This window comes from Nannobrachium achirus, assembly GCF_963921795.1.
Source record: "Nannobrachium achirus genome assembly, chromosome: 3".
Classification (NCBI taxonomy): domain Eukaryota; kingdom Metazoa; phylum Chordata; class Actinopteri; order Myctophiformes; family Myctophidae; genus Nannobrachium; species Nannobrachium achirus.
In genome coordinates, this window is record NC_137812.1 from 41,578,003 (window position 1) to 41,602,267 (window position 24,265).

Consider the following 24,265-nt stretch of genomic DNA (forward strand, 5'->3'; position numbering starts at 1 on the left):
GTGTGAAGACTATGAGGTCCATTGTGGTCCAAAAAGCTTTAATTAGAACTGTTATGAAGCATCAAACATGGGAACAGCAACAAACATGTACACCTCTCACCACCACTTGAAAAACTGGTAAACAGGACAGTGTTTTTACATTTTCTAGAATAACAACTCTATACAAGGATATTAACTTTTTCTATTTAAGCTTGACTTTCTGTCCTAAAGCATTCTAATATATCACATGTATTTTCTGCCCCTTGAAAATGTTTTTTTCTCTGCCATAATGATCTCTTGTAAACATTTCCCCTTTTTGGAATGCATTCAGAAAAGGTTTTTGTATAAAACTACACATAGCTATGGGAGATGTGTCCCTCATCCGTGTATCACTATCTCATAGTACAATGATTCTCTTGTATTTGTACTATTCCGAGTGCCTTTGACATAGTTGAAATGCACATAACTGCCTCCTTTCTGCTTCTATCATTTGTTGGAGCAGTATTCCACAGTAGATGAGGTAGAGAGTTGGAATCAGAACAGTAGGTTGACATCCATGTCCTCTGTAGAGACAATAAATAAGAGGGATTGAAGGGGTCATCTGAACTCATCACATCGTGTTAAACATTTAACCACTTAAGCCATATTTTCTTTGTCCTACAATGATGATGCAGTGAAGAGAGCTGATCTGCAAGCCCCCAACGGGTCACGGTGGGTGCGATGCATTGTGACCGTTGTAAAATCTTTGTGAAAGTGTGTGAAAGTCTTTGTTAACGTTTTCTCCAATAATAACAATAGGGGCCCCAGGGTTAAAGTGGTTAAACAAATTCTACATTGTCACTGGAGAGACTTATATCATCATTGTTTCAAAGTAGCCTACAGTATAGTGGTGGACGGAGGGGGATATACTATTTGAACTTAAAGATATCGAACAAAACATTTGTTATTATTCTTGTTTTACTTTTTATTAGTTTACTTAGTTACTTACTATCTTCACGTGGGACTTTCTTTTTTTTAAACTTTTTTTCCTCAAGCTAATTCAATCTCTGATCTTTCAAAACCCAAATAGTATTAAGGGCCATGCACACTAAGCACTATAACTATTAGTATGACTCTACCATCCACTTGAGTTAGAATGATTGTTAAAACAATATATTATACTATACTTGTGCTTGGTTGGTGTAGACAAACCGTAAGCGGTAGGCCTACCCTCTTTTCACAACATTTCACATACATCCTACAGTATATGTTGCTGGTTTGGTCCCATTTTGACATCCTTACCATCCTTGATACCGAAGCACTGAGTCCACTCCTTGAAGGACACTTGCTTGTCCTTGTCAGCGTCACACTCCTGGAAGAAGCGGGAGGTGCAGTGTTCCATGGGCACCAGAGGGACCCTGAGCGGAGCCAGCTCTGAATGGGACAGGAACCTGCATGGCACAGAAATGAATGAGCATGTGAGTGTGGAAGGTGATTTTAACAGTGGTGGGAAAAGTACTCCCATTTCACTTAAGTAAAAGTCTCAATACTTCAGTGTGGAAATACTCTGTTACAAGTAAACGTTCGGAATTCAAAAGAAGAAAGAAGATTTTTTGCAGAATGTCCTGTTTCACAAGTTTTAAAAAGTATAAAAAGTATTACAATCTTTTGAAAATAGCAGATCTACAAGCTCACAATGTGTTGCATTTTGAGCTTGTAGATCGGCTATTCTCAAATTGCCAAAATGTATATAGGGCTGAAGTGGTTAATGTATGTTTTGTAATAATAATGCAAATCTACAAAGTAACTAGTAACTAGTTCTAATAATTGTAGTGGAGTAAAAGTACAACATTTGACTCTGAGATGTAGTGGAGTAAATGTAAATGTATAAAGAGATTGAAATACTCCAGTTGAGTAAAAGTACATCAAAACTGTAATTAAGTAAATGTATTTAGTTACCTTCCACCACTGGATTTGAATACTGTCAAATCACCTTCCACACTCACACGATCCCTTACAAATATTACCATTTATTCAATTCTCTTTCAAACATGAATACATGGCATACTGTAAGTACAGGGAAACCATGTCTGAAGTGTACCTGTCGGGAGGGTGCTGGTCTATCTGGGCAAATTGCCAGTGCACGGGGTAGATGTACATGTTGTAGTTCTTCTCAAAGTCCTGTGCGAGGAGCTCAAGAGTGTGTTCACCCACATGGAGACGCCTCTCACTCTCATAGATCTTTCTGACCTTGGGGTGAGGAATATATAGATATGCCATTAATGGTTGATGGTCAACACACAGAGCAGGTTAAAGCCACGTTTGATCAAACTGAAATCTGCTATGGATAAAGTTTAATTCTTATTGGATAAGGAAAATGTTACATAGAAAAACAAATAAGTACTAAAAAATGATCCTTAAAGGCCCAATACGGGACTGTTTGATTCTTTAAATTGGGGCTATATTCACAGACATTCTTGGTGTTCGATTTGGAGTTGGAAAATATGCTATTGTGGCTTTTTACACATACTGTACATACAGTTTTGCTACAATATTTACAAGCATTACCAACATGAATATAGATACAACATAAGCAAATTCAGTTTAGATAATCTCTGTTGTCTATAATAAAAATATGTCTCCGCTGCTAATTTTACATTTTGTTTATTTTCATCTCCGACTGGGCCTTTGCAAGCTAAAATGATATAGGTCATATTTATATCCTTTTTCTTTTTTCTTTTTTTTTCTTTTCTTCTTCTTCTTTTTTTACACAAATCTTCTCTTCTGGGGGTCCCTGGCACAAAACATTTTCAGATGGGGGTCTGCGCACTCTGCGGCGAAATACATATTTGGATATCCTTGAGATGAAAAACCACTGCACTGGTGGTGAGCTGTATCTTACTCTGACACGTTGTTTGGAGGTGAGGAAGCCAGGGGTCATGGAATCATGTTCATAGAGCTGCAGCAGCACATTCTTCAACCAGTCCCTCATACGCAGAGGGAACTGGATCAGCTCAGTGTCCAGACATGGGGCTATGACTGTGAAAAGGAGAGAAAGCATCAGTGTGTGTGTGTAATTAATGAATACCTATACTATCCCGCAGGGGAAATTCAGATATCGCAGCCCAACCCAGCTGCTTTTTTTATCAGCTTTGACCCAGCTGAACTCAACCCAGTGATGCCCACAAGGAGCGCAAGGGGGAAGGGGAGCAGTGGTAGCTGGAGTGGGGAATCGTACCTGCGACCTCTGGGGCCTCCGGAGTTCTAGGTGTGGACACTAACCACTCAGCCACCACTGTGTGTGTGTGTGTGTGTGTGTGTGTGTGTGTGTGTGTGTGTGTGTGTGTGTGTGTGTGTGTGTGTGTGTGTGTGTGTGTGTGTGTGTGTGTGTGTGTGTGTGTGTGTGTGTGTGTGTGTGTGTGTGTGTGCGTGCGTGCGTGCGTGCGTGCGTGCGTGCGTGCGTGCGTGCGTGCGTGCGTGCGTGCGTGCGTGCGTGCGTGCGTGCGTGCGTGCGTGCGTGCGTGCGTGCGTGCGTGCGTGCGTGCGTGTGCGTGTGCGTGTGCGTGCGTGTGCGTGTCCGGGCACACATACTGTACAAAACCTAAGTAGGCCAGAAGGCGGATGAAAGAATGAGTCCATAACAAGATGAAAAAATATCTGCACACTCTGCACAACATTGTTTGTGTGTGTGTGTGTGTGTGTGTGTGTGTGTGTGTGTGTGTGTGTGTGTGTGTGTGTGTGTGTGTGTGTGTGTGTGTGTGTGTGTGTATGCATAGGATATGTCGATTAATTTTTATATGTATATGTATATATATATATGTATATGTATATGTATATGTATATGTATATGTATATGTATATGCACTGTATATAAACAGACCTTTTGTTTTAAAATAGCATCATCTAAATGCTCACAAGATTACCTTGTGACACGTTGTAAGCTTGTAGACTGGCATTTTTGGGAAATGTTTGAATGGGGCTTAGTGGTTAGATAAAATAAAGTAAAAATCAGTCGTGCTGTGACCAGGTGCAACTAAGTATTTATCAGGCATTACATTTGCATGGCCCAGTGTAGTCGAGGTGAAGTCTGTGTCCTTTCTTGGTTCCCTCCAGATTGCATTTGGTTGCAAAGAGCTCGCACGAAGTGTCATATGTGTTATTGTCCGTCCCGCAGACCTGTAATGGTGGCACATTGCGAAGAATAAAAATACAACACAATAAATGTACTGTGAACACATTTCCATTATGGCTGCCATTAAGTGAATTTGTTCGTACGTACATTATCAAATTCATTCACGCTAGGGGGGCATTCTGATGGCTGCCGACACACACAGGAAGGCTTGTTGTTCTCATCTAGTTTGCAGGTCTTTCCACGCTTACAGCGGAAGTTGTCACAAGGGTCTAGAAGAAAAGGTAAAAACATATATATATGTGCAGGGCTTGACATTAAGGCTTGTCCTATTGTCCGGGACAAGTAATAAATCATTCTGGTCAAGTTCATTAAAAATGTACTTGTCCGTTGGACAAGTGGCTCTTGGTTTCACTTTTTCTGTGACGCTCCTAGCAGCTTTGTGCTGTATGCATTGCAGACTATATGGACTGCCCAAACTATGAAGTGGAGGGTGGTGGAGGGAACAAGGGGAGTTGGTAGCAGTCTTTTGTTATTCATTCTATTTCAATGTCTGACTCCTATGCATGCATTTGATAAAGAAAGTCTTGTTTTATCCTGACAAGTGACTTTTGTGCCAGGACAAGTGAATGGGAAAAGTACTTGTCCAAAGGACAAGTGCCTCAAAAAGTTAATGTAAAGTATATATCACAGTATAACCATGGCTTGTACAGCACAATTTGTATTGTGTAATGTTCATACAATGGATTATGTGCACAACCAATTGCTGTTTTCAATGGGATGAGAGTATATAAGCGGGATCAAAGTATAAGCAGTGCACAGCAGCCCCTACATTCCATCAGCATTTAGGTTTGTACAGTGCCTAAATTCAACCTGATCTCTTTCATAGGTTCCTTAAGCCTGCAGGGTTGTGTTTAGGGATTGACCGTGAAGCAGTGTCACTGTTCACGTGGGATTTCTAGCTGAATGATCCAGTCAGCAGATTCCCCAGGGAGATTGCCGGGTCAGTGAGGAGGTTTTTGGTGGTCGTTATCATGGTGGGGAATATGGCTGCTACTGAAACGGCAACTGCTGACTTAACAAGACACTAACCAGCAGGGGCTTCTGGGCGATGTATGCCTCCAGCAAGAGAGGGTCTGGCACTGGGATAGAGATCCACCGTTGCTCTAATTTGAACTGGATTCATGCCCACTAAGGTAGCCTGGAATTACAGACAGAGAATAGTAGCACAGTCAGAAGTGGATAAAACTATACCGTAGGACAGTGGTTCTCAACCTTTTCAGGCCCGACCCACAGGTTGAGAACCGCACTGCTGTAGGAAAGATGTATTACAATGAAAAGTAAAATCAGTGAAGGTACATCCAATACTAAATACAGTACCCATTTTCCTGCCCTTCTCCTCTTAGCCTTGTGGACAGTGTTATCAATGTTGCTGCCAGTGCCCTCAGTGTCCTCTTGACTCTGTCCACGTCCTTGTTGGCCTTCATCTCTCTGCATCTGGTGCTTCCTCACCCTCTGGTTCTTCTTATGTTTTCTTTTCTTCCCTTTGGCATGGCTGGCACTGTCATTGTTGCCGTTCTCTTCTTTCGCTGCATCCTCCTTTCCAGCAGGCCGTGTCCCTCCAAGCTCCACACTGCTCTTTGGCTCCTGGAAGTCAGATTCTGACTTGGTTTCGGCCGGGGAACCTTCACCCTCATCTTTGCCCTGATCGGCTACTTCTTCGTCACTTTCTGACGCTTCAGTGTTTTGAAAGTCTTGTTCATAGTCATCAGCAGCCGCAGGTGCAGCTTTCTCACTGGTCACCTTATCCTCCTCTTTAACATCTGCAGCATCTGTCTCCGAGAGAGGCCGGGCGTCATCGGCTTGGGGTTCAGTCTGAAGAGCCTGTGAACTGTCGCTATCAGCAGCGTAGTCGAGGTCAGCAGGGATCTCGGACCCTGTGCTGCCATCGGTCTCCTCCACCCCTGACTCTTCTGCTCTGGTTACAGAGTCTCCCTCACTTGCCTCAACTGACATCACCTCTTCCCCAACCTCCCTTTCTTCTTTCTCCATTTCTTTCTCATTCCCTTCCTTCGTCTCCTCCTCCACCTCATCTGACAGCTTTGTATCTTCCTCTTCATCTTCCACATCTCTCTCCTCCTGCTCGGCTCCCTCGCTATCGATTATGTCACCAGCCTCCTCCTCATCTGCCTTCTCTCCTTCCTCTTCCGACTCTTCCTCCTCTACCGACTCTCCTGCCTCTTCTGACTCTTTCAACTCTTCTTTTAGGAGATCCACCAGTTCTTCCTCACTCAGTAAGACCGGGGTGCTTTTGTCATTCCCCTCCAAAACACCATCCGCCTTGTCAGTGTGAGCATTAGCGTTGTCCTCCGAGCTCATTTCCTCATCCTCTTGCTCCTGGCTGCTGGCCTCAAATGTGATGAAGGTCGGCAACACCTGTCCCTCATTGGCCTCCTCTGGGAGCACATCCTTAACCAGGAGAGAGAGTGAAGGAATTTGTTTAACACCGCAATTACACATGAACACTGATTTGATACATTTTAAACCATCTAATGTTTCAATTGTACCTTCTCATTGGCTGTGTGTGAGGTCTTGTGTTTGCCATGTGGTTTACTTTTTACCTGAGTAGAAGTAGAAAGATCCTTTATATAACTTACTGTAGGCCAAATGTGTGTACCTATAAGTATATTATGAAACATAATACACACATACATACACATACATGCATACATGCATACATGCATACATACATACATACATACATACATACATACATACATACATACATACATACATACATACATACTGTAGGGGAGAGCGGAGTAAACTGAGACACCGGGTAAACTGAGACACTCCATTTATCTTGGCAATGGAACACATTTGTGGTCATGTGACCATTATATTTTCAAGCCCCTTGAATTTCCCACTTGCCATGAAAAGAGAGACCTGATAGTGCTGTAGAAAACATGATTTTTTCACAAAAATGTGTTTTTTGCGGGTAAAAGTAAATTTTCTTGCTGTCAACATAATCAGCTGTTGTGTCAAAGCAAATTGATGCAGGGAGAACATTTTATATCATACATGTTGATGAACTACCAACTTATAAATCCATGTGATAGATGCTATAGCTGAAGATTACCCTGAATTGATAAAAACATCCCTTTTCCCAAAATGTGGCTGTGGGGTAAAGTGAGACAATTGCTTCGGGGTAAAGTGAGACACTATCTCACATTATCCCAACATGATAGACAGGGAGAAAGCTGTACAAACCTGGTTAAAGGCTGTAACAAACTAGTCTCAGTTGATTCGTATGTATTTTCCCCTGTAGAATCCATTTCTGATATATATTTCTTTGTATTGTGCATAATTAATGAGATAATTAGCATATTTGACTAGATTTGACTAAATATGCAAATTATTTCATTAGTTATGCACAATACAACAATATACTTTGCAGAAATAGATTCTACAGGACAAATGACATAAGGATCAACTGAGGAAAGTTTGGTAAACCCTTCTATCATTTTTTTATAGGGTTTTTAGTTTTTTCCTTCTGCCCATGTGTCACATTATTTTACACATGGGTGGAAATTACAGGACAAAGCCTATTAAAAGAATGTCTGCTATGTACATTTTTGTATTGCGCATATTTAACCCGGTTAACCAGGTTTTTGTGTTTTTATGGTAGTTTTAAAGTGAAAAAAGTGAGTGAATCACTTTACCCCGTTGATTTCTCTGGTCTGTCTCAGTTTACCCCGGTCTTGGGGTAAACTGAGACACAAGACCACTTTTTTAAAACAATCATATTTTCTCTGCCTTTTGTCTTGAATATGTTCTGATATCTTCCATTGTTAGGAAACATCCCAAATTACTGGGAAATGTGTACATTTTTACTGATATATCTTTTAGTTCACCTAGAGGGGAGCAAATGTAAAAAGTGTCTCAGTTTACCCCGCTCTCCCCTACATACATACATACATACATACATACATACATACATACATACATACATACATACATACACGTTTTACTTGACAAAACAGAAGAAAAATACAAATGTATGGATTACTTACAGACAAAGCAAATGTTGATGCCAATAACCAAATAAATACGACGCTGGCCCTCATACCTGTGACATTAACATAGAAATGTTGATAACTGAACAAAAGTGTAAAGAAAGTCATGTTGCATGAGTAAGTGGTAATATACAGTGTATATATATATATATATATATATATATATATATATATGTGTGTGTGTGTGTGTGTGTGTGTGTGTGTGTGTGTGTGTGTGTGTGTGTGTGAAGAAAGAATATAAACACATGAAGGACTAGAGGAGTACACAGTCACTACTAATTACTCATTAGTCACTGATAAAGCAAACAAGAAACTTATAAACATCTAAATCATTGGTTCTCAAAGTGGGGGTCTTGAAGGGGCTCCAGGGGGTCCTCAGCAACATTTGTTAATACAGCATCACAATCATTTTAACCGCTTCATCCAGCTTGTACACCTGCTATTTTTGAAAAGTTTTGAGAAATATCGAAAACGTTTGGAAACTTTAGAATAATTTAGAATTTGTTAACCATGAATCTTCTCTTTTTCAGATGGCGGTCCCCGGCCAAATACACATCAATTTGGGAGTCCTTGGTATACAAATCTGTTTTAGAACCACTAACTGGTCACAAACAAGATGTGAACTTGACACACTTCTCCGAAGTGGAAGTAGTTCAGTGCATCTGTATGCTGCTAACATGACCAGGAGGGCCGTGGGATTATCCTGCCCCGTTGCCATGGTTACATGCCGATGAGACGTGACCCCTCTCTCAAAAGTCACATTCAGAACCGGCAGACTAAAGTCAACATTGGAGGCTACCAGACTGGAAAAAAGTTGACTAAGTCCACAACGTTTTTGTCTCACTGGATGGAGATAAAGCCCACATTACTGGACCCGGACAATAGACCATGTGGACCCCAAAGGGGTGTATATGCAAGGGGTGGGGAATGAGAATGCCTCCCCAAATAATAATAAATCACTACTTGATTCCACTGACCATTCTATTCATACATAAAATATTAATTTCTTATAATTAACTAAGTTAATTTCACCATAAACATCTTAACAAAAGTAACACATTTGATTACCTGGCCAGTGGCCACATTATATATTGAGATAAAAATGTATATGTTGCAACCATCAATGTAATTATGTTCTGTTAAAATCTTCGTTAACCCACCTTTAATGTGCCAAATGCAGTGATATTTGGTAATATATTAATTAACTTAAGTACCGGTATATGGACAGCACTTTGTAATGCAAACAGCAATAATGATGATATTAAAGTCAATATGAATCAGTAGAGCAATGTTTACTTTACAAAATAAGTTATAATTATACATATAATTGTACAGTAATTGTAAATATGCCACAACCCACTCAGATTCCAACACATACTAAAATACTAAAAGGAATGTCAAGAACACATTTTGGTCATTAGTGCTTTCAAAATAAGCTTAAAAGTATCCATGATAAAAGCTTTACCTGAGGTCGGGAGTTGCAACAGAACTGAGAATCCCACAAAAATATCAATACATGCACGTGTTCTATGAGAAGATGTCCTTTCTTATTCAAGACAGCACACACACTGTCCACATACTAGCATGCTGGACACACACACACACACACACACACACACACACACACACACACACACACACACACACACACACACACACACACACACACACACACACACACACACACACACACACTTTTGAGGTCTGTTGTATCAACAGCTTTCCTGGGATATGGGAGGGTCCCTGTTCACAGCAGCGACAAGTTGCAAATAGACTCGGGGTGCCTCTAACCCAAATAAATTGGAAATAAATAAACTATGGCAAATACATGAAAACAGATTATGTAATGTAATTATTCTATTTAACAAGGGTTACATAAAATTAGATACTGTATACACACACACACCTGTACAAAACAGCTTACTGTATGTATATACTTTACATAATATACAGTACATAAGCAGACACAGATGGAATGTATACACATGCACGCGCAGGCATGCATGCACGCACACACGCACAAAACAAAACTGAAAACATGATTTATCAAATTGAAATTATGTTTAGCTTATTTTTGCCACTAGATGTCAGTATATGACAAGTCTCCTTTTCAGTTATACATTCTGAAGCCATCTGAAATGGATGAATGAATGGATGAATGGATGAATGGATGAATGGATGCATGGATGGGATTGATTGATTGATTGTTTGTTTGTTTGTTTGTTTGTTTGATTGATTGATTGATTGATTGATTGATTGATTGATTGATTGAAGAGTTTATTAGCAGTTTGCAATAGAAAAGAGTACTGTTTGATGACGGCACAACTCACTGGTACAAGGTCAACTAAAACGAGATCCTAGTAAGCTTTATGGCTTATTTACACAGGAACCACTTTATGTATCTCATATAACATTGTAAAACAGACGGATAGAACATAGTAGGCCTACTTAACATAGGATAGATAACATCAACTAGAAAATATTGTTCCTTCGAAACAATTGTGGGCTTGCTTTAAGCCAAAAAACAATGGTATAATATAGCTGCAAGCAGCAATAAAGTGGCCAAGCGAGGAAAAAGTAGGAAAGGAAAAAGGCAGTGGAAAAAGGCAGTGGAAAAAAGCAGGAAAAGCAAGAAAAGTGGGAAAAGAAATCAAAGAAAAACTATAAGCAGTGTTCTTCCGAGAACAGATCTCCGGCAGGTCAGGTAGTTTTTTTTTGGCCTTCTGGTGGCGCTATAATAGGCCAATGTAAAAAGGGTGCCGCGTGTTCTTGGGACTTTCGCGGCAATCGGTCGCTGCAGGCGTGATTTGAGGCATTTTGTTCCAAAAATCTGTTATGCAAAAGTTGACCCACTGGTGGCGCTATAACAGGCCAATGTGAGAAGGGTGGCATCTGTTCCTTGACCTAGTGGGAATGTGTGTGGAAAGTTTCACGCACATCGCAGGCTGTGTTCTTGATTTTAGGCATTTTTGGCCACGTTATCGCTGCTTGCAGCTCTATTTATTATTATTATTTAATTTTTATTTTTTTGTGAGCACTTCATAGATAAAGGTCCTTAGATTGTGTGTGTTTCATGCAAAAATCCCAGGATAAAAACGTGTTTAAGCATTTCACAAAATGATCAAAATGATATAGCGCCCCGACGCGGTGGGAGGAACACGCCGCTCATATATGTCCTTAATATTGATAACATAATATCCTTAATAATGTCCTTAATATTGACAATATATAGGAATCTCCATATATGGGCATAAAACGTACGTAAGTAATGACAAGCAGGGCCTTGGGACCTTGGTTTGGGCCTTGGTTTGATGCCTGTAGATCTCCATATATGGGCATAAGGGGGTACCCTAACATTTTCATTTTCGGCCTGGGATTTATGACATCAGAAATCTCCATGTATGGGCATAAAAGGTTTTTTCTTTTTCTGGGAATGACCATATATGGACTTTTTTATTTTATTTTATCCTTTATTAATAATAATATGTATCCATATACATACAATATTATGTTATGCCCATTGCCCATACATGGAGATGGGCATAAAAAAAACGTACGTTAATTAGTAATGCCAAGCAGGGCCTTGGTGAGTTAGGGCCTTGGTTTGATGCCTGTAGATCTCCATATATGGGCACAAGGGGGTACCCTAACATTTTCATTTTCGGCCTGGGATTTATGACATCAGAAATCTCCATGTATGGGCATAAAAGGTTTTTTCTTTTTCTGGGAATGACCATATATGGACTTTTTTTATTTTATTTTATCCTTTATTAATAATAATATGTATCCATATACATACAATATTATGTTATGCCCATTGCCCATACATGGAGATGGGCATAAAAAAAACGTACGTTAATTAGTAATGCCAAGCAGGGCCTTGGTGAGTTAGGGCCTTGGTTTGATGCCTGTGGATCTCCATATATGGGCCATATATTGTACCCTAACATTCTCATTTTCGACCTGGAATTTATGACATCAGAAATCTCCATGTATGGACATACAAGGTTTTTTCTTTTTATGGGAATGACCATATATGGACTTTTATACCCCGAGAAATCTCGTAGCTTGTCTGACTGTCAATACAGGAAGTGATGTCACGTGACATCCTTTTTATGCCCATATGAGTCATTCTGTACCACATCACTGTGACTCAATGACATCACACTGACATCACTTCCTGTACAGACAAACAGACAGTCAGTCAGACAGACAGACAGACAGACAGACAGACAGACAGACAGACAGACAAGCTACGAGGTTCTTCAGGGTATAATGCGACCTTCGGTCGCAATAAACACGCTATAGCAGTGATAATATCACAATATGGAGCTTTAACAAAAAAGAGCCTTTACCCTGTCTTTGAATAAATAACTAAAAAATATTTTTGATTGCACAATAAACAAGAAAGTTATGATAATACACAACCTTCATGCAGTAAAGTTATGTATAATAACGCTATGTAATTACAACACAGATATTGAACAATCACTTTGTTATCTTAGGTTGTGAGACTAGTGATCTGACAATAACAGTCAGTTCAACTGATTCAGTATCGGTATAAATATTAAAATCCTCTAAACAAATAGTTGGAAAGTTAGTGCCTTCCTGAAAAGTGCCATACCATACTGTACATCTTAGACTACAGTAACATTTGGACAAAAGAGACGTTTTTACCCAACACCAATCGTCTCTGCCACACTCCTCCCTGTCTGTTTCAAACCAGCATGATGTTACAATGGCTGGTAGCTGTGGTTTCTTGAACAGCTCCAGACTGGCATACATTTTGTCTAATTATATGTTCCGTTTCTATACTTGTAATTACCAACGCTAAAGTGAGGTCAGACAAGGAATTCCACAGATTTATTTTAGACTTGCCCAAATATGGACTTCCAGGAAACAACAAGCTCAAACATTTGGGAGGGATAAAGCAGCGAATGACTTCTACTTTCTACTCATAACATGAAGTTTTCAAAAACCATCGGCAATAAATTGGGCTAGCCCCCTAGTGGTCTGTTTGAAATTAATCTATTATTAAATAGGTCTATACATGGTTGAAACCCCAAATAATTGATGGGAGAGATTTTTCAATTGATTCTGTTACTATTAGGTATGCTAAATAACATCTTAAAAGCTTAGAAGAAACAAACCACTGAAAAGGCATAATCTTCACAATGGCGTCCATGGGAGCTTAAAATGCATATAAATTGGGAGGGAATATGTGCCATCTTGAAAAGTATGCATTTCCAGTAGTTTTTCTTTTCCTAAGCTTTTAGTATGTTATTTAGCATACCCAGTAAGAGAATCCATTGAAAATTATCTTCCATCAATTATTTTGGCTTTCAACCATATACTGACCTATTTAATATTTAATGAATTGCAAACAGACCACTAGGGGGTGAGCCCAACTTGTTTGCTATGTTTTTTGAAGACCTTATGCCCATACCTAACACCATGCCAAAAATCTAAAACTAGTCACCAAGTGCACAATTGTTATGATTTTTTACATATAAATCCCACGTTATAAGCAGATTTTGGTAGATTTTTACTATGTTATTTAGCATGCCCAATGCTACCAGAATCCATTGAAAAACCTTTTGTATCAATTGTTTTGGGGTTAGGCCCAGTTTTGGGGTTAGGCAGTGGCTCAGGGGTAGAGTGGCCGCTTGGCAACTGGAAGGTTCCCAGTTCGATCCAGGGCTCCCGCAGAGTTTGTGTCGAAGTGTCCTTGAGCAAGACACTGAAACCCTACCGGTAAATGCTACCAATGAGCAAGTTGGTGCCTTGCATGGTTTCCTCCGCCATCGGTGTGTGTGTGTGTGTGTGTGTGTGTGTGTGTGTGTGTGTGTGTGTGTGTGTGTGTGTGTGTGTGTGTGTGTGTGTGTGTGTGTGTGTAATGCACAATCTCTGTAAAGCGCCTTGGATAAGGGTGCTATATAAATGCACCATTTATCATAGGAATGAACTGCTGGGAATGCTTAAGAGGTGCTGCAAAATGGGAAACAAACATTGTGGGTGCAACCCCACAGTGCAGTGGGAATTGGGAAGTTTTTGCATGATGCCTGGGTAAAACAATAGAGATGCTGTTGTATGACCAGAGGTGGAAACCAAGCAAAACACCAAGATTATACCATGACATTTTGAGTTACTTACTGCAAGGATTCTCAAACCTTGTCATGTCAAGGACCCCAAATAGATGCGGATTTGGCCGTGGAAGATCTTGTGCCAGGGACCCCCATAACATTTGTAGATTATTCAGATTATTCCCAATTGTAGTACCGGTATATATTATAAGGTTAAAGTTAACGTTGTTTTGATGCAAACAATAACACATTTTGTTAGATACCCCCTGGAACCCCCTCAAGGGTCCACACTTACAGTACTAGTTCTTACTTTACATGGGTTTACACATGTACTGACATGCTTGTAGAGACTATAAAACTGCAGCCATTCCGCCGGATGTAAGCATATACCCTTATCTAACCCATATCCCTGCCCTCCTTTCCTACTTCCTCTTTGAGTGGGTGAAATTGTTTTCTCTACCAGCCACAAACCCTATGGTTAAGCATGCTAAATTATATTTCATTTAAGACAGAGAGGGGGTGGAGCAAATGTAGCTACCGAATAAAACAACTGTATATGGGTGTTTGCGTGTGTGTGTGCGCGTGTGTGTGTGTGTGTGTGTGTGTGTGTGTGTGTGTGTGTGTGTGTGTGTGTGTGTGTGTGTGTGTGTGTGTGTGTGTGTGTGTGTGTGTGAGACTGTGTGTGTGCTTTTTGATTTAGCTTCCAGAACAAACACACCTTCCCATGTCAACATGGGGCTAGACCTCAGAGGAAATGATGCAACTGCCTTCATTAAGGTTAGATATATAGTCGTCTCTAGTTCCTACCACACATCCACAGCTGCCCTCATCCTCTCTACAGCGAGCTTCTATGCATGAGATAGTAGCTATAGGAACATTGTACTCCAGTTTGCTGCAATAAACTACACAAGGACATCTCACACTGTTCATATATTCTACCTCTGGAGAAGAAAAGGTAATTCATCACTCATTGATTACTTGTACACAATACTGATTGTGCTCATGTGTGTGTTATTAATACATGTTGCAATATGCAACTTGCACTAAATTATATCTAGGTGGCATTATTCTAATAGTTATTCAAGAATTGCTATTGTTAAAGGTAGAGTATGAGACATTGCTTTGTTTTACAATAAGTGTTAAATAGCTATACTATCTGATAGTCATTGCTACAGTATATACAGACTATAGGGAGACTCCTGTTACTACACAAACACTGTCTGCCCAGGTCTTTAGTAAACAGAAAATGCATCAATTGTATCCAATCAGGAGAGAGAACTCACAGGATACAGATTAAACAAGCGAAATTAGAAGTAATGATGCAAAGAAATATGCAGACAAATTTGGCACTTGAACACTATAACGTTGAAGTTGATAAATAGGTACAATCATGATCAGCTGACATTTTCAGATTTTTTATAGAGCTGAAGAGACGGGGAGACCTCTTTTACTGAGCAAACACTCCATGGCAATGATAACTCTCAGAATATAGCAAAACATGTTTTAACCGAAAAATATAATTTACCATACCCTTAACCTTGACATTGTTATTCATATTGATACTGTATAATGCAAAACTGATGTAATTTCATTTATCCCCAACAATATTAACATGTTCTTATGTGTCATTACAGAATGAAAGTTGCTATCATATCTTTTTGCTTGATTGGAGCAGTGTTTGCCAATCCAGTAAGTAAATTATTTTTATAAGGATTGCCCTGACTTCACACAATAGCATGCTGTGATGGAGTCCTTATATGATGTGACTGTTTGATTATGAACATTTATTGTAAGAAACAGGCTGGAGTGTTCTTCAAATGCTTTTAGAACAGTAAAAGATTGATTTCTTCAGAGGAAAGCTTTCAACAATGCTGTCTTAAAAATGCTCAAACAACCAATAATCAAAACTATCAATTGTAATAGCATCGACCTTGACCTTTAGAATGTTTGTAGATCAAATCCATGTCAGAGAACACAACACAAGCCATTACTGTGCCTAAATCATTGCATGAAATATTCATACTATTGCGTTATGTTACAGTTTCAATAGTCTCTCTTTCTTTTCTCACAGATCTTGTACAATGTCATTTTGGAACAAAACGGGCATGAAACAAACACGGTGAGTGTTTTAAAATGTACAGTCATTTTCATTTGAGAAGTGATTGTGCGGTTAGACAGTAGACAGTATGGCAACTGTAGACACACAAATCATTTGATTGCAATCAAGCTGTCTGCCACCTACACAGTCCTATTTCAGGAAAAATGCTGACTTTTGGAGTGGGAACACGTATGCACAGCAAACCTCAACCCAACATTTGCATGTCTCTGACTTTGTTTACTACAAAGGCGATGAATACAGAACAATAGACTGACTGCCTGCAAGCGTTGACAAGACTAGATTGTAAATGTGGTGGTTGTTTATGTTTCCAATTGCAGGGTATAATTAAGAGCACTATGGTTTATGTTGCCATTCTTTTTCAGACGCTGAGTGTGTCTTCTTCGCAATCATCTGAAAGTGACACCTCAGAACTTCAGGTAGGATGCCACTATAAGTGTAAAAGTGTAACTGTAACATGCATGCAGTGAGTTATCTGAACAAGTATTTGTAGGGGACATTTCATGGATGCTTATACTCCTATTTGTGTTGTAGAGTTCTGAAGAAAATACCTCACACCAAGTAAGTGCATTCGGTTTCTCAATCTCATGCTATCTCTGGAGATATTATGTGACACCTTGTATTCTAACAACGTGGTTGAGGTCTCATCAGATGTTTTTGTTTTTCAGAGTTCCAAGTCAGAATCCATAGAGTCAGAGTCCACATCAGAGGATACGGTGGGTGATCATAACAGCAGCTCTGGCTATAATATTTTCCCCAATGTATTTCTTGTTTTTTCTCCAAAAACACATTGTGACCTTGTAGATGTGCTGTTTTCGTTATTTGTTGTTTGACAAGAATAAAGTGGTTAACTTCATTATAACTTCATTATAAAATAATTTGCATAATTTTCTAAAACTGTGTCTTCATGCTCCAAACAGACCTCAGAGGAGATTGACAGCCAGTCACTTGAGGAGGGGGTAAGACTAAGTCTTTTCATCAAACCGCAATCACAAAAACATCCATTGTGTACAATTATTTTCTGATTGTTGTTTATACCTTGGTTATTGTTGTTTATTGTGTAGGCCTATTTACCAACTTTTTAAATGTATAATCTTGAGTTTCAACTACTGACTGTGATTCCCTCTCTATTTCCCCAGACGGACTCTCATGGTGAAACCAGAGATAACAGTCTGGGCAGTGAGGAGAATGTTCGAAGGGTGGGTATAGCACTTTATAGGGTTTAAAAACTATCTATATTTAAAGGAGGTGTCATCTGGGATCAGTAAAATAAATAAACATGAATGTCATTTATCTAATTTCTCTATAACACTGGTGGCAGCTAAAACAAGGTGTCATTTTTGTCCATGTTCATCTATGTCCCATATTCTAGCCTACATTACAGCATGGCTGGATCCATGTGTATGCGAATGTCATCAAGGCCCTGAGCGCTGAGGACAACAGCAGCACAGAGATCCAGAGTCAGACAGAACACCTAGAAAACACGCCATCCCAGAAGCCTCCCTCTCACAACTCCTCCATCATAAGTCTTGGAAGGGCAGGCAACATGCCAGCCCAGAGCAACAACACTCAAACGTTGGTTGAGAGCCAGACCAAAGACAGCGGCGAAACCAGTGACAGCGCAGACACCAGTGACTCTGCTAACGTTACAGACACCACAAAGAGCAGTGAAAGTTCCAGCAGCGAAAGCAAGGACACCAGTGAAACCAGTGAAGATACCAGTGAGAGTTCAGAGAGTAACGCCAGTGAGAGTTCAGAGAGTAACGCCAGTGACAGTACAGAACTCAACCAGATCAAATCTAAAGACTGCTTAGAGGGTGGTGACAGCACTGCCTGTGAAAGTGAAGAATATCTTTTCCAGGGGATAGGAGATGATGGCCATCACCCAGCTGATCATCTCATGGTACCTGATGATGACCATAGGGAATTAATCTTACGGAGATGATATCATTAATTTTAGGCCTAGAATTATTGAATGCTTTAACCAGTGAAAAATAGCAGATATACAAGTTCACAGTGCGGCACCGAGTGCCGCGCTGCGAGCTTGTAGATCTGCTATTTTTGAAAAAGTCGTGAAAATGTGTGCAAATCTTTGAATATATGTATTTTCAAAGCGAACGTTTGTAACTAAAATTTTGCTTCTGGGTGGTCCCTGGAACTAGATATTTTGAGATGCGGGTCCGTGGCCAAATAAATATCATTTTGGGGGTCCTTCACATGAAAAGGTTTGAGAACCACTGACCTATAGTCTCTCAAGAACAGACTAACTGAGCTCCAGTTAAGTGAAAAGGACCTTTTCTTTGACAATGGCTATAGCCACATTGCTGACATAGAAACACAGGTTTTTCAAAAAACCTTAGAAGGATTAAAAAAAAATCTAATTTTCACGATTTTTCAAAAATAGCAGATCTACAAGCTCGCAGCGCGGGACTCGGTGCCGCGCTGAGCTTGTAGATCTGCTATTTTTCAATAGTTAAAGCATAAAATAATGATACACAATAATGTGTACCCGTTCTAAATGGGTTAAATATTATTTAAAAATTCAGCAACCTACTGTACTGTATTACACCTACACTAGGCTAGCCCCATCTGTGATCTCATTCATTATTAGCGTACTGTAGATTGGACAGCAGTGGGGGAGGTGAGGAGAGGTCACAGATAGGTGGGGCCTAACACCTACACATGCACCGCCCTACTGTACTTTTTGTCACAGAACCATGCATGCTTTATATAACCTCCCTCAGCTTCAAGAGATGATACTACTCACTCAGTGTTTTAACTACTTATTGCTATTTGATTGTTGTTGACATGGCACAGTGTTAGTCGCTGTGCAATATCCATAATGTTTTTACTTTTAATGTTGTTAACTGTGTGTATCTTTTACTGTTTTGGTTTTGTTGGTATGCCAGGTTCCTTTGATAAGTTAAATAAATATGATGACTATGTTCATAACGAATAGGTACTGTATACTCTCTATTGCATCATATAGGCCTACACGTCATTCTGAAATAAGAAAAATAACATCGCCCACGTCAGTCGGCCGGTTAGCTCAGTTGGTTAGAGCGTGGTGCTAATAACGCCAAGGTCGCGGGTTCGATCCCCGTACTGGCCACTCGTTTTTCCACCTGCTGATAAAAAATATAATGACAATACCGTTATAGACTCGCCTACTAGGCTACTCTTTCGTTCTCGTGAGCACGTGCTGCAGAAGTATTTCCATACCAGTTTATTTTTCATTTAATATATCTCATATTTCTTGATCATGGAAAGGAATACTTCCACTAGATGGCGACACAATAAAACAAACTGACTGCAAGCAGGTGGTCAGACTGGTCACAAGTCAAAACGACCTGCCAAAAAAAAGAAAAGTCGATGCCGAATGCCGGGTTTTCAACACAAATTGGACAGCTAAGTTAGTATTTATTTACTGAAGTCGGAGGTAAAGCCGTGTGTTTTGTTTGGGGGTGCACATCTTGCAGGGAGCACTGCCTTTTGGCCCTACAGTCTGTATGACTATCTGTTGAAAATACAACATGCCAAGATTCCCAGCATGTATTATAAGCTACACAGACGATTCAGACTATAAACTTCTGAATAATTACATAATCCAGCTTATTGAGACAACATCCAATGATCAAGCACAAGTGATGATGTATGCATTGCGTCCATATGTACGGTACATGAATAAAAAACTTCAAAATAAAATAAATACAGCTTTAGTCCATGCATGAGGTAAAATTAGAAAATGTGTAATTTGCCATTAACCCTACAAGGGCCGGTCAGAGTGATAATGAACCAAAGGGCTGCATATGGGCAAAGTCTAACCAATAATTTGTTAACCCTTGCTAACACTATGGCAACGTGACATCACATATGCTGACAGCACTGACTTCCTGCAAATTGTTCATCCCAAGTCTCAAAAAGGGGTTCAGCTAATTTCTCCCTTTGGTGTTAGGATTTTTAGGCAATTCTGACAAACAAAATAGAGGTGCATTCATTTGAATCAGGTCTCAAATATTTCTTTCCCTTTCATTTACATTTTATTTCGAAATTCATTTGTCTTACAACAAAACACACCTTTGAGAGCGGTAAATGTGTGAAAACTTATTTTTTTAAACAAAACAAGCCATTGTTAATAAGTAACAGTGTAAACATTCTCAACCAGGTTTATACTGTATATGAAGGAGGGGAAAAAAAGAGAACAAAAGAAATACATTTTCATCATCAACCATTAGCATGACATGCATAGTTATACTCATCATCACTGTCTAAAATGTTCAAATGAAAATACTAACAATGGCGAAATGTTCTGGAAAAGTTCTGGAACAATACAGCCTTTATAGAGAAAACGCTATAAAGGTACAAAGGGGAGAAAATAAACATTAATGACTTCTCTGACTCTAAAGGCAGACTCTCACTCTTCATAGTTAAGGTGTGTGAACTGAGCCACGATATTTTGTTGATGTAAAGCCTTATTTATTATACTGTACTTAGTTGTGTGACACCTGCCCACGACGAAGTATAACTAAACGGCTTAACATTCTTACATAGGCAAATGAGATTTCAGATGTTCCTTCAGACTAGGTATAGTGGGGAGTTCTTTGTGACACTTGTGACAGCGGAGAGGTAGTTTCAACAGCTCATCGATCCTTTCTTTGACAGTGATCCTCCCACTTTTTTCCAGCATCATCATTACATCTGCGAATGAAATAACCATGGTGATTTTCATCTGCAAAACAACAACAAAAAACGAATAAAGGCTGAACAAAGGTTAATTAAAATGCCTCACCTTGAGAATCTATGAAATAGTCTGTTGTGAAGGAATTCCAGTGCTTCTTGTTCTTTAAACAAGGAGAGTCGAAGTCTTGGCTGATTACATGTAAGTGTACATGACTGTAAAGAATCATACATAGGACACACACACACACACACACACACACACACACACACACACACACACACACACACACACACACACACACACACACACACACACACACACACACACACACACACACACACACACACACACACACACACACACAGTAGGCAAATATGTTCGACCATTTGTTATTATGCATTTGTTGTGGAATTGCTGGGGACTATTGATAGAAATTTCTGTTATTCCACAAAAGTCAATACAATAATAAATCATAAAAAAATACTTTTCTAGTTTTTCTGGTGGAACCGGTGCCACTGCAATAATTCAGAACTGGTCGTTCATTTTTATTCACAATTACAGCATTACATTTGAGTTGAAATGAATGCAACAAGGACCAAAGAGTTAACTTAACTATTCTGTTCCACAGTCACTCAGTCAGTCGTTCATTTTTATTCACAATTACAGCATTACATTTGAGTTGAAATGAATGCAACAAGGACCAAAGAGTTAACTTAACTATTCTGTTCCACAGTCACTCAGTCAGTCATAGTTTACCCTTACCTCATACTGGGAATGGCATGATAACCTGTGCGGAATTGCAACACGCTGGCATCTGGGCACTGTTGAATCATTCTGTCAGCAATTTTCTGCATGTGCCTGAAAAGATCACAATGCTCGCTTCTCACAGCTTTGAGACTTGGAATGGACTCCCAGGGGAGGACCAGCCAGTGGTAGCGGGCCTTGGGGTATTTATCTTTTATCACCACAACTCTTTCATCTTTAAAAACCTAAAAAGGTGGGAAGGGCAATTCATTTAGGATTAATTCCAAGAAGAGAAAGGTCTGTCGTCAAAATTGTTACCATCTTGTGATAAGTTCGATTTTCCACGTATGGGAATCACAATAACAACCAGCCTTAAACAGAAGAACTACCTGCATTTCAGGGTCTTGCATTGAGACCTTCAGACCCTGACTCCAATGTGAATGTCCTTTTGTTTCCTGCAATACATACAAATCAGGACATTGTGGTTTATTTTTACTATTATATACAACAGTGGTTCTCAAAGTGGATTCCAGGGACACTGTATGTGGGTTCCTTTATGGGGGTCTAAATTGACCCATACAAGTCTAACTATGACAGTGTACAACTGCAAATGGAACCCATTTGGTTCCATTTGTACACAGTCAGAGTTATGGGGAGACCTTGAAATGTGAAAGTTTGAGAAACACTGATATACAATACACTAATCATTCTAAACCTTGGCTGTAGTCACATCAAGACAAAAAAATATCTAATCTTTATGGAGTTTGGCTTACATTGGCTGCAGATCCTTTATGGCTGGCTGGAGAGACCGTTATCTCTTGTCTAGCCATTTTAGGACTTGGTGCCTCTCTATGATGCTCTCCCTTCTCTGAGACAGGCTCATGTGGTCTTTTGCTGTGCTGGCTGCCTCCTGTAGGATCCTCTTTGAATTGTACAGTGTATGGGTACTGCAGATTGACAATGTGGAGCTGCTGGCCGGGCTTCATTTTCAACTCCTTATCTTTACGCACCACCTCATTGTCTACAGTGGTAGGGTTTGCCCCCAGCTTTGAAATAAGAATGGCAACATGGTAAATAAAACGCAGGCCTTTCCATTTTGTCAATAAGGTGTGTGCATTATGGACATTTGTGTGATTACAGAAAACATGGTTAAAAAGCAAGAAAAATAAACCTGGGCGATTGTGAAATAATTTCACAACTAGTGAGACACCCTAAGGGCGAGAAGTGACGTCACCCTGAAAGGCGAGGTCGCGCACATTGGCGCGTGCACACATCCGTCTGAGTGACGGAAGACTTCTGGCCGAGCGCTGGCGCTTTGGCATGGGATCAACTTTGACCAAAAAAATGCACAGACTTGGTTAGTTGTTTAAGTTGGACAAAATGTGGCCATATTTACCCAAATATGGAGATGACTGACGTCTGACATCATAGATGTCTGACGTCATAGACCACATGAGACTGACACAATTTGTCCATATATGGGTATTCCCATATTCTCCATATATGGGCATAAAAGGGACAATGTGACATGTGATGCCTCATTAACTTTTAATGAGGCGTCACGCCTCATAATGACATGTGACGGATGGACGGACATGATCTGCAGGTTTGCATACCCACACAGCAAATGAACAATATTACATGGCTGTGGCAATTAATCTCAAACAGGTTACTGTACTCAATCTCAAGGCAGTCTCAGTCAAATGGTGTTGCAGTGTAATTCTTACCTGTTTAACGCTGACATACCCTTTGTTGCAATCTGCTTTCAACTCAACTAGTAGAGAGGGGATAACATTTGCACAAGTTATCTTAAGTTAGTTTTAGCCTATTTAATTTTAGCTACTGTATTTTTTGCGTTACGGTTTACTTGCAAACTAGCAGCTAAGTAAATAAGTAGCCATTGTCACTCGAGCGCACCAGCAGTAAAGCACAGTACCTTGTTGTCTAGAGCATTTTTTGTCTTTAATAGTAGTCTCTGGACCCCGGCCCAAGACCACTGCTTTATGGTGTGGAAGTTGAATGGGTTTATGAGTTCCTTCCTTGCTGACGAGCCAACAAATAGGCATTTTTTTCGTCCTTTACTTGACCATACCACACACAATCTAGTGCTTTTGTTGTTGACACGTTTATTTTGTTGCCGCTTGATGGCGCGTATAAAAAACGTCAGACTCGCGCACAGCCAGTGATATGGTCAGATCAGAATGAAAGGAAAGGATTCGTCAGTGATGTCATCGTCACGGAGATCGAGAGTTACTCGTCACGTGCAAAGAAATCAGGAAGCGTTAAAAACCAAATATCATAGAAAGACTAATAATTCATAGTATTGTGTCCTCATATTTTTTCTAGGGTTATTAAAACATATTAATGTTTCACATTGTTCAAGATTTGTTTGGGAAAATAGCAGAACATAGAAGTGGCGGTTAAAAGTGGCGGTTAAAAGTGGTTTGCCGCCGTGGGGATTAGGTGACGTCAATGTCT

At 39.8% G+C, this 24,265-nt stretch overlaps 2 protein-coding genes across 2 annotated transcripts; both read right to left on the reverse strand.

Moving 5' to 3' along the window:
• Nucleotides 1-513: 513 nt before the first annotated feature.
• On the reverse strand, nucleotides 514-8,214 carry sparcl1 (SPARC-like 1; the record flags this gene model as incomplete). Its single annotated transcript, XM_080722588.1, has 10 exons — nucleotides 514-542; nucleotides 1,261-1,409; nucleotides 2,060-2,208; nucleotides 2,861-2,997; nucleotides 4,014-4,134; nucleotides 4,238-4,359; nucleotides 5,180-5,288; nucleotides 5,468-6,556; nucleotides 6,655-6,708; nucleotides 8,161-8,214. 10 exons carry the CDS (start codon nucleotides 8,212-8,214, stop codon nucleotides 514-516), a joined length of 2,013 nt encoding a protein of 670 aa, XP_080578714.1.
• Nucleotides 8,215-20,455: 12,241 nt separating this feature from the next.
• Nucleotides 20,456-23,921, reverse strand: aptx (aprataxin). The gene is made up of 7 exons (XM_080722295.1): nucleotides 23,724-23,921; nucleotides 23,515-23,561; nucleotides 22,561-22,833; nucleotides 22,177-22,242; nucleotides 21,806-22,032; nucleotides 21,152-21,255; nucleotides 20,456-21,060 (listed from the first exon to the last, which is right to left on the reverse strand). The coding sequence occupies exons 1-7, from the start codon at nucleotides 23,851-23,853 to the stop codon at nucleotides 20,906-20,908; spliced, it is 1,002 nt and encodes a 333-aa protein (XP_080578421.1). The 5' UTR covers nucleotides 23,854-23,921; the 3' UTR covers nucleotides 20,456-20,905.
• Nucleotides 23,922-24,265: the final 344 nt, after the last annotated feature.

Bases quoted from the DNA above. Each gene is read 5' to 3' on its own strand.
- aptx (XM_080722295.1), bottom strand. From the start codon at position 23,853: ATGCCTATTTGTTGGCTCGTCAGCAAGGAAGGAACTCATAAACCCATT. The intron at 23,562-23,723 runs GTACTGTGCTTT...CCTCTCTACTAG, and splicing joins AAAATGCTCTAGACAACAAG to TTGAGTTGAAAGCAGATTGC. The intron at 21,256-21,805 runs GTAAGGGTAAAC...GATTCTTTACAG, and splicing joins CATGCCATTCCCAGTATGAG to TCATGTACACTTACATGTAA.